Genomic DNA, 13355 nt, shown 5'->3' on the forward strand with positions numbered 1-13355 from the left:
TGTGTTGCTTTTCTTCTAGTTTCTACAAGAGGGCTTATAATGTAACATCTGGGACCAATCAAGAATTTGAAAGTACAATGTTGAAATCTTATACTGTGCTTCATGTATAAGATTTTCTTAAAAATATAATAATGAACTCGATTAAGATTTGATTAGATACTTTGCGGTGTAAGATCATTAAAAAAACAAAAAAAATGAAAAGGCCCGGGAATGGGGAGATGGAAGGAATCAGAAGCCAGATGGCCAACATCATCTTTGAAATTTTCAAATGCAATATCATTATTTGACTGAAGACTTTCCTCTCAAGAGAGCTATTTAACAACAAGCAAAATCCAATACCTCTCAACTCTCACTTATTATCAACCATCATTTTAATATTTTACCTTACTGCAAAATATTCTGAATCTCTGTACAAAAAGCTCAGTTACCACCTTAATTTCCTTGAATTTTAAAAGGAATCTCACAGAAGTCAGTATACGCTTTTCTGTTTTCCTCCCCATAAAAGCAAATACACATTCTACAAATACCAGAAATCAATGTTCTTTATTTACAAGTTATTTTCTTTAAATTTCAATGTTACTTTGTTAATGAGTTACCCAGTGGGCCTAAATTACCTTCAATTATTGAACTAGCAACTAAGATTATGTTTACTGAATAGTCTATATAGTTAATATTATCATAGTTGACTTATTACTACTAATATAAAAAAATCAAACCCACTGCTATCAAGTCAATTCTGACTCCGAGCGACCCTAAAGGACAGAGTAGAACTGTCCCTGTGGGTTTCCAAGACTGTAAATCTGTATAGGAGTAGAAGCTTCATCTTTCTCCCACCGAGTGGCTGTTAGGTTTGAACTGCTGACCTTGCAGTACGCGGCCTAATGCTTAAGCCACTACACCACCAGCGCTCCTATAGCATTCATCCTATGACAATGAAAGCATAAGCAGTAAAGTACAAATTGGATAAATAAGACAGTATATAAATTACATTTTCATTAATCTACATAGCTTATTAAAGAAGTGAAAAGAGTGGGAGAAAAATTTAGGACTCATATGAGGGAGCTTCTGAATGTTCATAGAAAAATATAATTTTCCATGAGCTTTTAAAAGCTCCTGTGTATGTCCAATAAAAGTCATTTTCCAAAATACATAAAAGATATCAACAATTTAAATAACAATAAACGCCAAACAATTCTGTCAAAAAGTAGGCAAACAACTTGGACATTTTACCAAAGCAGATATTCAAATGACCAATAAACACATGAGAAGATGTTCAACTGGCTAAGATCATTAGTTATCTAAAAAACAAACTCACTGTCACATCGAGTCACTTCTGACCTGTGGTGACCCCCTCTATAGGGAGATGGAAATCAAAACGACAGGAGAGATACCATGTCACTTTCCTTAGAATGGTAAGGATAAAAAATAAAGAAATAACAAAAATTAGAAAACAAGAGGTATTGTTAAGGTTGGAGAACCAGGAACCGTCATTGGTTGTTCGTGGGAACATAAGATGGCACAGTAACTGTGGGAAAGAGTTAGACGGGTCCTCAAAAAGTTGAACATAGAACTACTATAGGGCTTGTTTCTCTTTGAGGCATATATACAAAATATCTGAGCGCAGAAATAAGAATGCACATATGGAAACCACTATTCATTATTGCATTATTCACAACAGTCAAAGGAAGAAACAACCAAAATGAATCAAGAGTCGAGTGGATAAACAACATGCAAACATATACATCCTATGCAATATTAGCCCCCCAAAATGAAGTTCTGGTACATGCTATAAAAAAAGGAATGCAACTTGAAACATTATGCTGAGAACAATTAGTCAGTTACAAAGGGACAAATATTCTATGGTTTCACCTATTTGAAATAAGCAAATACATAAAAACAAAAATTATTAGTGGTTACCAGGAGTAATGGGGGAAATGGGGATTTTTTCTTGCAAAGGGAGTTTAACGATGGCGTGAGGGTGACTTCTGACCTCCTTTGACTTCACAAAACCAAACAAGCAAACTCACTGTCAGCAAGTTGATGCCGACTCCTGGTGACTCTTGATGACAGGGCGAATGGCCTCTGTGAGTCTCTGAGACTGTAACTCTTTATGGGGCGGAAAGACCAGTTTTTCTCCTGAAGAGTGCCTGGTGGTTTTGAACCCTGACCTTGTGCATCACAGTCCAATACGTAACCACTATGCCATCGGAGCTCCTTTGACCTCACAAGGTCGGGGAGTGGGGTGGAAAATCAGATTCATCATCAGCCCAAGACCAATTTTTATGAGGCTGAAGTCAGACATGCCTCCATACTCCAAACCTTTTACCAATTCTGATGCCAAATGCCCCTCCCATAGCACTCTCTTCTTCTCTACTGGGTTCAATACTTTATTGCAATGGCTACACGGAAGTCACAGACCAGAGTGCTGAGCACAGCCATGATCATGTTAACTACGGAAGTGAACAGGATCAGAAATGTTTGGGACACAGTTCTTTGGTCAGGACAGCCTCTCCTCATCCATGCCCTCAGGCATCCTTCTCTCGGGTCCTTAGCCTCTCAGTCACGTGTTCTCTTAGCCCCAGCTTTACTTGGGCAATGCTGCACAGCTCATTTAGTTCTGCCAATGAGTCCTCTAGAGGCACTCCACTCAGCCAGTTCGCTTCTGCCTGAAGGAGCTCAGCAATAGCTGTGGGCCAGCAAACAGTTCCCCAGGCAAATGCCAAGGAGGCATGGCTTTCTGCAAGAAAGCCTCCTGTCCCCAGCCACTCAGCTTTCTCACTACTCTATCGAGTGCTCTCGGTTCTGCTCCCTTTGCTTCTCTGCCACTTCTCTGTTATCACAGCTTTCCACCTCAGAGGTTCAGAGCAGGGATCCAGGTGTCTAAGAATGAGCTGGCACCACTCTTGGCTGTTCTTTGATGGATGGCATTGAGATCCCCTCCCTTCTGTTTCTGAGATGGCTCCTTTAAACTCACTGGGATGGTAAAATCGACCAGTCTGTGCTAGCATTCCACATACCCCATTCCATATACCCCCAAAGCCACTCTTCCCCAGTGACATTATCAACAAGCTATTTAATCCCCTCAGTGGGCCACAAACACCTCTTCAAGCCCACTAGCTGCTCCATGAGAGTAAGATGAGGTTGTCTTCTTCTGTAAGGTTCATAGTACCGGAAACTTGGTACAGGGTTGCAATGAGTCGCATACTTAATGTGCATGTCAAAGTTGGACATTGAGTAAGGAAGACTGAAGAGGAATCAATGCATTTGATACTTGGCGCTGATGAAGAATATTGAAAATATGATGGACTGCCAAAAGCACACACAAACCTTTCTTGGAAAAAGTACAGCCAGCGTGCTCCTTAGAGGCAAAGATGAGAGACTTCGTCTCACATATTTTGGAAATGTTATCAGGAGAGACCAATCCCTGGAAACGGAAATCATGTTTGGTCAAGTGGAGGGGCAGCGACAAAGAGGAAGGCTCTTGACAAGATGACTGACACAGTGGCTGCAACAGTGGGCTCAAGCATCACATCTGTGAGGCTGGTGCGAGGCAGGATGGTGCTTTGTTCTGCTGTACCCGCGTCGTTATGAGTTAGAATTGACTTGAGGGTGTTCAACAACAACATCATGGGTCAGCTGACAGGATGGCAGGAGGGTTGGGGTTTGCTATTACAAAGACTGGCTAGCTGACCCGTATTATACTATTCATGGCACCAGGTGGCAGGGATGGCAATGAGTTTATGTTCGTACGTAGCAGAGCAGCTCCCTCGCTGCGATCTATTGAAAGCCAGCCGACACAAGGGTTTGTAAAAAAAAGAAAGAAAGAAAAAATAATAATGTTGGAATAATTGGGGAAAGGATAGCAAGATTTGCTGCCCAACATGAAGAATTTAAGGAAACCTGCACGTAATGAATGTCACTGAATTATTCATGTGTAAGTAGTTGAATTACACGATATTTTCACCTCAATAAAAACAGACATAAATTGGATTAGTCACAGATCCTTTATTACCTAGAAGCATTGCCATTAGCACTTCATGAGGGGCTGTCTTCAGTAACAAATGATCATTGAGATGTGTGACCGTTCCTGCATATTTCCAGTTCTCATCTGCAACATGTACAGTGACTTAAAAAACAGTTCAATGATCACAGTCGTCTCAAACACGATCAGCTTCTGGCGGCCACTCGTTCACACATCATTCCATGCAGAATAATGGAATTTTTGTCACAGCTTTAGATATATAATTGTATGAAAATGGGATCATATTCACCCATGATGTTTACTATGCTCAAGTTCAGTAGCATCAAGAGCATTTTTAGTGCTTATTATACCGAAATGTACGTGGTGTTTCCTAGAAGATAAGTAACATACATAGTGTCAAGTGAAGTGGTCACACTGACTCAGAAGGAGTCCCGGAAGTCTGAGCAAGCATTATAAGTGACAAGAGCTGCAAGACTGGGTGGTGGTGGTTGTGGTAGTTGAAGTTTGGAGTTCTAGACTTGAGCAGGACTTTGTCAGAAAAACAAACCAAGAGTTTTAGATTGGTAGCCTAGAGCTTTTGTGTGGTGCTGTGATAGGTTTTGTGGATAACTCAGCTTAAGACAGAAACCATCAAGGATTCCATCTCTTTCTATGTTTTTTCTTTTGGCTCTGTCATCATTGGCATGTAGGCCTTTGCCCTCCTGTCTGTTGAGTTTCCTTGTACAGTCGGGTTCTGATAGGTAAAATTTGTTATCTTAAAAAATTTCCTGGAAATTCAGGGAATCCATTTCTCACATATGTGTCAGAAGTTGTCCCCAGTAGGAAAGGGAGCCGGAATTTTTATTTTTCTCAAACCATTTTCTTGGGAGTTAATATAGATGTCATAACATTCAATCACATCACTCAAGCAACATTATAATTGCTACCACAATCACTGACACTTCCCCTCGTCTAACCACCACCACTGTAAATCCTCCCCCTACCCACCCCGAAACCCTTCTTCTCTTTGTTGTCCATAGAGGTTCATCAAGCCTGGGTTTCATATACTGAAAAACACAAAGATATATAACAAAAATTCAAGAGGGTCTACCCCCAATGACAAAACACATCTGAGGTAAACCCGAATATGATCAAACAAAACACAAAATACAGAAAATGCTGAAAACCAGATCATGCCTAACATGCATCAGAGAGGGGACCACCTGACAAGGTTTAAACGTACAAGTCAGGTTTATCATTTTAATATTCTATAGTCATCTCTTCAATGCACTGTTTGATAACCAGTTTCTTCCCATTCCTCTATTGGGGATAAAGACCCCACAGATGTTATCTTGGGCTCCCAAGGTATTAAGGAATCCTGGTCGGGCAGCTCAAACCCTTCATCAGCTTCTCTACAAAGGAAATCTTTCTGCTCCTGCAAAGATTTGCTACCTTGGGAACTCACAGGGGCACTTCCACCCTGACCTACAGGGTCATTAAGTCAGAATGGACTCATGGCAGTAAGTGTGTGTGTCGTGGATTGGGCTGCTGCGCGTTAGATTCAGCGTGATGGCAGGTGCTTTGATTTGTTGCATTTGGAGGTACTGGAGTCAAGGATGGAAGCAGGCACAGAAAATATGAGTCAGAGCAAGCTACTGCCATCTCTGACTAGAGATAAAGGGCTCGGGGATGGGCACGAAGGACCAAAGTGAGGGATCCTGCTGTATGAGCTGCTGAGAGAATGACTTTTCCTTGGTCATGCTGCATTCGCTCTAAACCGTCTCAAGTGGAGAGGGAAGGAGATGGGCTCCTTCAGACCTGCATTATTTTTGCATTTTCCTGGAATGGGAACTTGGCTCTGAAAAGGTGCATCTAACACACTTTACTTTGCAGTTGTAGTATTTGATTCATGGCAACCGTATGTCGGACTTAAACATTGCCCAATCCTGTGTCATCCTCACAATCAACAGCATATTCCAGTCTAGCACTGTTGCTACTGTGTCAATCCATCTCACCGAGGGTTCCTCACGGCCTTGTTGGCCAAACATGACCCCCATTCCTGTGATTGATCTCTCCTGATCAAAAGTCCAAAGCAATTGCGTTAGACCTGGCTCACCTGGGAGCCATAAGGTTTTCATTGTCTGATTTCTGCAAATATGTTGCCAGGGTTTTCTGCGTCATCTGTCTTAATCTGGAGGCTCACCTGAAACCTACCCATGCTGGGCGATCTTGCTCGTAATTGGGAAACTTCCATCGTATTTGGAATAGCTGCCATAGCTTCCAGCATTAGCAACATGAGAGCCATGATATCACAACAAACTGACAGATTCTGGGTGGTGGTAATATACAGTTCTGACTCATAACTCTCCAAAGCCAAATCCGGGCAGTGGATTTAACCTTTGCATCATGCTGCGCTACAAAAAAAATAAAACCCAAACCTAGTGCCATCCAGTCGATGGCACTGCAGAACGGCTCCTTTGGATTTCTGTGCCTACACATCTTATTTCTGTGCCTATACACCAGAGCAGGCAACCTCATCTTCCTGCAGCTGAGCAGCTGATGAATTTGAACCACTGACTGAGGTTAGCAGCCCACCCTTAATCCATTAGCCACAGAATAACCTCGTCATCCCTCTCAATCTGCCAGGGTATTGAAACATACAATAGGTGCTCAATAAACACCAACTCTTGTCGTGATTAAGAAGAAAGAGATGAAAAGGAGCATTTGAAAGTTCGCCATGTTTTAGAATCGTACCAGACGTTGACATACACACACAGCTTATTCACTCATCATCAAGCTCTTGGGGGTAGACCAGTACCCACTGAGACATACCTCTTAGCTCTGAAAGGTTGGCCAGCCTCATGCATTCCTAAAAGGTGGACTTCAAGTCCGCCAGCCTTTGCTTTTGATGCCGTGCTTTGCAAAAAGTCTCATTCAGTTTGTTTGGCTCCATTTCAAAATGAAGGATTGGAACCTGCGGGCTCAGGAGGGGCATTTGCTTTTGGGGAGGGCCGGGCGGGAGGAAGATGGGTGTGGTCGTGGGAGGGTCATGCCAAGTTCGCCTCCGCGGATAAGCTGAGCGTACCGTCAATGCTGGGGGTTCGGGAAACCCGCTTCCAGGTGGCCGGAGGCGTCCCGGGCTCGCTAGGTGGAGGCGGGCCGGATGGACGGGAGGGCGTGGCGTGCCGTGCGTGACGCACTTCCGCTCTGCGTCTTCCGGCTTGAGCGGAAGCGGACCCGCCGCCAACGACAACAAAACCGGCGCGCGCGGCCGGCGCCGCGGCTCTCGTCCCCGCCCGCCTGCCACCTGCAGCCACCGCCGTCGCCGCCGCCGCCGCCGCCGCGCCCGGCCCTGCGCGCCCAGCCCCGGGGGTCCGGCGGAGCGCGGGCCGCGACCTCTGGCCAACCTCGCCGTCTCCACCTCGCCGCCGCCTCGCAGCAGGAAGGGAGCGGCCGTCGCGGAGGACGCCCGCCCGGCCCGTGGGTCCCGCGGCCCTGCCGGGCTCGGAGGGCGGCTGCAGCGGCGGCTGGCCCTGCGGCCTCCGGTCAGGTACCCGTCGTCTGGCTGGCGGCCCGGTCCCTTTTGTGGCCGGCGCGGCGGGCTCGTCGCGTAGGGGCCTTGTTGCGTTTCAGCTCGGGGGCCGCGGCGGGGCAGGGTGGTGCCCTGGACAGTAGCGTCTTTACCCTGCCCCCCCTTCTCATCGCTCGCTCGCTCGCTCGCCCCCTCGCCTCCCACCGCAGTCAGCAGTCAGGCGGAGCCCGAACCTGGCGGGGCACATCGGCACCCAGGGCCCGGCCCCCAGACCCCGCCGCCGCCGCCGCCGCCTCTGTCCAGCTGGGTACCGGCCATGGTCGGCGTCTTGCCCGCTGCGCTTGTGACCGTCTCGGACACGCAATACTAAGAACTCATTGCCATCTCCTTTCCCAGTCCAGTGGGCAGTTACCACCTCGGCTCACTTGGTTTGTTTAAGTGCTGCTTCTCTTGACTGTCCGACTTGGGGGGCACCATGGACCAAAGTGGGATGGAGATTCCTGTGACGCTCATCATCAAAGCACCGAATCAGAAATACCGTGACCAGACTATCAGCTGCTTCTTGGACTGGACCGTGGGGAAACTAAAAACGCACCTGTCTAACGTGTACCCTAGCAAACCAGTAAGTGTCTCCAAACTGGGCGCGCCGCCCCTTGCCATTTTCGGGAAAATGCCTGTTGGTCCCCTCCCTTGGCGGGGAGAGGGGGAACAAAACCAAATCCCAAATCCAATGCCATCGAGGAATTTCAACTCATAGTGACCCTGTAGTGTTTCTGAGATTGTAAATCTCAGCCTCATCTTCCTCCCATTCAAGTGGATCTGAAGTGCTTCGTGTCTCACGAGTGCCCCAACCATCACTAACATTTTCCCGACGCTCAGTTAGAATATACAGAAATGTCTATGCAAGAGTTTGCAGGCATGGAAAAGGGACCATTTTCCCTGATGGAAAGTTATCAACCTAATACAAGAATGACAGATGCGCACTCTTTGAAAGATAAAAGTTCAGCCCATATTCAAACTTCCTTGCTTATTGGGCTGGAAGCTCAGTTTGCTCGCACTGTCTGGTCTAGAAATTTATTCACTCTTGAGCAGCAATTATTTCTTAAAAATATGGGACCTTGAAAGCTGTTCTTTCAAGGCTAGTATGTTTCGGGCTAGTAAGTTTTAATTTGTAGATTCACATTCATCCCATCCCCACTTCCCTCCTCATATTTCCCCTGTAAGAGAACACCTTTAATTTCTATACTTACTCCACAATTTGGAGCATCTTTTTTCCCCCATTTTAAATGGCCATCTATAAATCAGTTATGGCAAACTTTCCTATTCTGAATCAGATCTGGGCATTGCAAAGATGATAAGGTAAAGACAAACAGTACAACTCCTTATGCCCCCATAATCAGATTTGGAAGGATATAGTTGGTGATTTAGAAGTCATAAGGCTTAGAGAGATTTAGGAAAAGGAGTGAAATGTAATGTGGAGTACACAAAACCGAGTCTTCGGCATTCTCCAGTGTAGAAATTTTTCATTCTCGAACCAGTAGTGCTCAGCCATATCTAAACCTTTTAATTGCCAAAGCGTGGATTTTAGGGTAGGGGCTCTTTGGCATCACGCCACAGCATGGCCCTATTGGAGCCATGATTTCTAGGTGATCTTATTTTTTGCTTATAATAAGAAAGGCATTTGGTCTATATTAAGATATTTGTGAATTAGGATTGTTTCAGTGTTGTAGAATTCACTTTCCTTTTTAGACTAACCACAAAAAGAGGTTTAGGGGAATGATTGCAAAGGCAAAAATGGGAGGTGTTGGAAATCAATTCTTAGCTGTTATTAACTGTGTATTTCAGTACTCTGTGATATTAATGTTTCTAGTACTTGCCAAAATACTTAGAGCAAGCTGGTTGGATCCCTCATTTCTTGATACAGTTTCCACAGGGGGTTGAAATTTGAAATATTTCTGATTTAGAAAAGATTTCCTATTGGATTCCTGGAAATAGATTTTTGGAATAGACAGTGTTGAAAGTTTAGACTTTTATCGTACTATCTGTAAACACACTCTGTATACCAACATACTGTCTATAACAGAATACTGTCTATAATAATTTCTGAAAGACATTCTTGAGCATATCTCTAAGTATATACTCAAGCATGCACGTACCCATGTTATATTAAACTAGTAAACCAAAAGGGACTTGGTCTGCAAGGCACTGGACCAATAGTTAACACTGTCTGCAGCTGTTTTGCTCTTCAGACTTACACGAGGGAGAAGAGTGAACTTGTGTACTTTCTCTGGCCTTGTAGTAGTCTGCTTTTGGCAGGAGTTTGGATAGGGCAGCCCTGATCACCAGTGAAGACCATCAGTGCCCACGTGTAGTAGTCAGCAGCTTGAGGACCAGATCGGTTGCAGTCTGTCCCTACCCTTGCTTCTTGTTCACATTGGAGACATTTTTGGAGGCTGTACCAAAAGTGAGTTATAATAGGCAGCCTATTAATGACTTAGCCTATAATATACAGCATAATGGATTATGTGTTGGGCTGCAAAACAAAAGGTCAGCAGTTCAAAGTCACCAGCCGCCCCATGGGAGAAAAATGAGTCTCTTTACTCCCATAAAGAGTTGCACTATTGTAAACTCACAGGGGCAAGTCAACCTTGTCCTGTAGGGTTGCTGTAAGTCGGAATTGACTCAATGACAATGAGTCATTACGAATGACCTACCCTGTGGTGAACCATTGTCCCCCCCCCCCCCGTCAATCTTCTTCAAATGCGTTGTAAATATTTAAAGTGCATTTCTAGGTTCAGGAGAGTGAATGGGGTTTGGAGTACACGTGTATATTTTTGTAGAATTTCAGTGACAAGTGTGTGTACTTAGTATATTGGGTGTATTTACATTTTGTACTTGTCACATGAGAATTGACTTGAAGCGTTAACAGTTGCACAGTAGCACAGGGTTCCTGGTTCCCCAAATGGTGTCATAGGTAGTCTTCACCACAGGAATTCGAAGTCCTTGTGAATTTACGTTTCAAGGTTGGTATTTAGAATTGAGAACATTCTGTAATGTAAACCATAGTACAAGGAAGTTTAGGTTTTCAGGAGGATGATGCTACAAGGAGGATGTAGCATTCATTCTGTGTTTGTTTCATGTGCTGGCTAGTATTTAACTAATTATTTCTTATGCCTCTTCCTTGTACATCCTTCTGGTTTTCTGGCAGAGGTTGGTGGACTTGGAATCACGCAGTGCCTTGTTGGAAGGCATTTCCGAGTAAAAAGTTGAGTTGATGACTGGTTGACACTGCTGTAATTGGGTGTCATGGATCAGGGCTGGTTCGAGGGCTTTGGTCTCTATTCGCAGTGGTTTCTAGGGAAATAAATGGGAGCTATTCTTGGAGGAAGAATGGAAATTTGAAAACGATACCTTATTTTTCCTGCAAGGGTAAGTTACTTGCCAACATGCTATTAATAGAATTGTGGTTAAACTACACAGCAGTATATAAAACTTTGTGGTCAGATAATTGATTTGACTTAGGTATATTCTCTACATGGATGTTTTAAATACACCCCTCCCCCAACTTGGACACTTTTACCTCCCAAGCACATGTTCTTTTCAGTCTTCACTTGTTTGAGTAGGATTTTATTGACTTGGCATTTTTTGGCTCCTATAGCCCTGGTGACAGAGTGGTTTACCCTTTGGAATGCCAACTGCAAAGTCAGCAGTTCAAAACCACCAATGGTTCCTTCGGAGAAAGATGAGGCTTTATGTTCCTGTAAAGAGTTATTGTCTTTGAAAACCCACAGGGGCAGTTTTACCCTGTACTATTGGGTCCCTATGAGTTGGAAAGGACTCTGACGAGGTTTGGGGTTCTGTTTTGTTGGTTTTTTTTTGCATTATAATGTGTATATGCTTTACAAAAAAATCATTTTATTGGGGGCTCATACAACTCTTAACCACAATCTATCAATTGTGTTCAGCACATTTGCACATTCGTTGCCCCCATCACTCTCAGAATATTTGCTCGCCACTTAAGCCTTTGGTATCAGCTCCTCATTTTTCCCCTCCCTCCCTGCTTCCCCTTCCTCATGAGCACTTGATAATTTATAAATTATTATTATTTCGTCATGTCTTATACTCTCCGACATCTTCCTTTACCCACTTTTCTGTTCCCCGGGGAGGGGGTTATATGTAGATCCTTGTAATTGGTTCCCCCTTTCCATCTCAACTTCCCTTCACCCTCCCAGTATCGCCACTCTCACCCCTGGTCCTGAAGGGATCATCTGTCCTGGATTCCCTGTGTTTCCGGTTCCTATCTGTACCAGTGTACATCCTCTGGTCTAGCCAGATTTGTAAGGTAGAATTGAGATCGTGATGGTGGTGGTGGGGGTGTGCAGGAAGCCTTTAAGAATTAGAGGAAAGTTGTATGTTTTATTGTTGCTACACTGCATGTTGACAGGCTTGTCTCCTCCCCCTCTCCCACCCTTCTGTAAGGGTGCGTCTTGTTACCTACAGATGGGCTCTGGGTATCTATCTGTACTCCCCCTCATTTACAATGATATGATTTTTTGTTTCTTGATGTCTGAAACCTGATCCCTTTGACACCTCTTGGTCACACAGGCTGGTGTGCTTCTTCCATGTGGGCTTTGTTGCTTCTGAGCTAGATCGCCTCTTGGTTCACTTCAAGCCTTTAAGACCCCAGATGCTATCTATCACTTTTGATAGCCAGGCACCATCAGCTTTCTTCACATTTGCTTATGCACACATTTGTCTTCAGCAATCATATCCAGAAGGTGGGCACACAGTGATATGTTTTTTAGTTTTTTGATGCCTGATATCTGATCCCTTTTGACACCTTGTGGTCATACATGCTGGTGTGCTTCTTCCATGTGGGCTTTGTTGCTTCTGAGCATAATGTGTATATTCTTAGCACCAAGATTCTTTGCTTTTGTGAAGCTCCTGTCTCATGGACGATGCAGCGGTCTCTAGAAGAATATAGTGTAGCTGGTGTTAATAAGAGGACTGGACAGTGTGCTGAATGACGGCAAGAATAGAAGGGAGAGTGGTTCATTGAGGAGTGGGGCTTAGGGAATACTCAGCTTTTCCAAGAAAATGTCCACGGGACTATGTACATGTTGTTAAAAGAATGGTTAATAGTTTGCAGCAGACAAGGTAAGTCAGGATTTGATGGCTGCAGATTCATCGGAACCAACTCCGTGGCGGTGAAGGTTTTTAAAAAAAAAAATCATTTGGAGCTAGTGTACTGATGTTGCTAAAGGCTTTACATTTCTATATGGAGGCTTCATAAAAGTTTGGGAAAAAGTTAAAGGATAGTGGTAATTTTCCTCATGAATTTTTTGAAGTCCTTCCCATTAGGGCCACTTATCATCACTTCATCACTTTAGTTTTTCAGATTCAGAAATTGATCTGTAGTATCAAATAATTATCCTGAAATTTAGATAAGTTACTAACAGGGGATGAAGACACTTACACTTAAATTCTAGGCTTTAATTTTCATGTAGTCCTTGTTATTTGAGATATAAATATCCAGATGGGTGAACTTAATGTCATCTGAGAGAATAGACTCCTCCAGTCGACTTCAAAAATATGAATTTCTAAGTCCAATTGAGCACACCCCCACCCCCTGGCCCCATATCTCTTCTTTCTCACTAACTGGTCTTATCAGCAGAGTAACCGGGATGGGCTCAACTCACCATGAAATCAGTCTTAAAGGCAACCTTTTGGGGCTTGCTTATCCTGGCTCTCCATTTTTCAGTCTTATATTCAAAATTTCTTCTTGATGATATTCACAATTTTGGGGGCCGATTCTCGTTTTTTGTGTTCAAACCATTAAACTAAAGCAGTCATTTTGACGCC

General features: G+C 44.0%; 1 protein-coding gene across 2 annotated transcripts in view; it reads left to right on the plus strand.

Annotated features, from left to right (window-relative positions):
- Positions 1–7188: 7188 nt before the first annotated feature.
- HERPUD2 (HERPUD family member 2) overlaps positions 7189–13355 on the plus strand; it is a 61009-nt gene continuing 54842 nt past the window's right edge. The window contains exon 1 of one of the 2 annotated variants that reach the window (XM_075558197.1): positions 7189–8115. In XM_075558197.1, the coding sequence (XP_075414312.1) occupies positions 7969–8115 (147 nt within the window). In that variant the 5' untranslated portion in view covers positions 7189–7968. The remainder of the gene's footprint in view (positions 8116–13355) is intronic. The other variant, XM_075558196.1, reaches the window with a different exon arrangement.

This window comes from Tenrec ecaudatus, chromosome 9 (genome assembly GCF_050624435.1).
Source record: "Tenrec ecaudatus isolate mTenEca1 chromosome 9, mTenEca1.hap1, whole genome shotgun sequence".
In the NCBI taxonomy this organism is placed as follows: domain Eukaryota; kingdom Metazoa; phylum Chordata; class Mammalia; order Afrosoricida; family Tenrecidae; genus Tenrec; species Tenrec ecaudatus.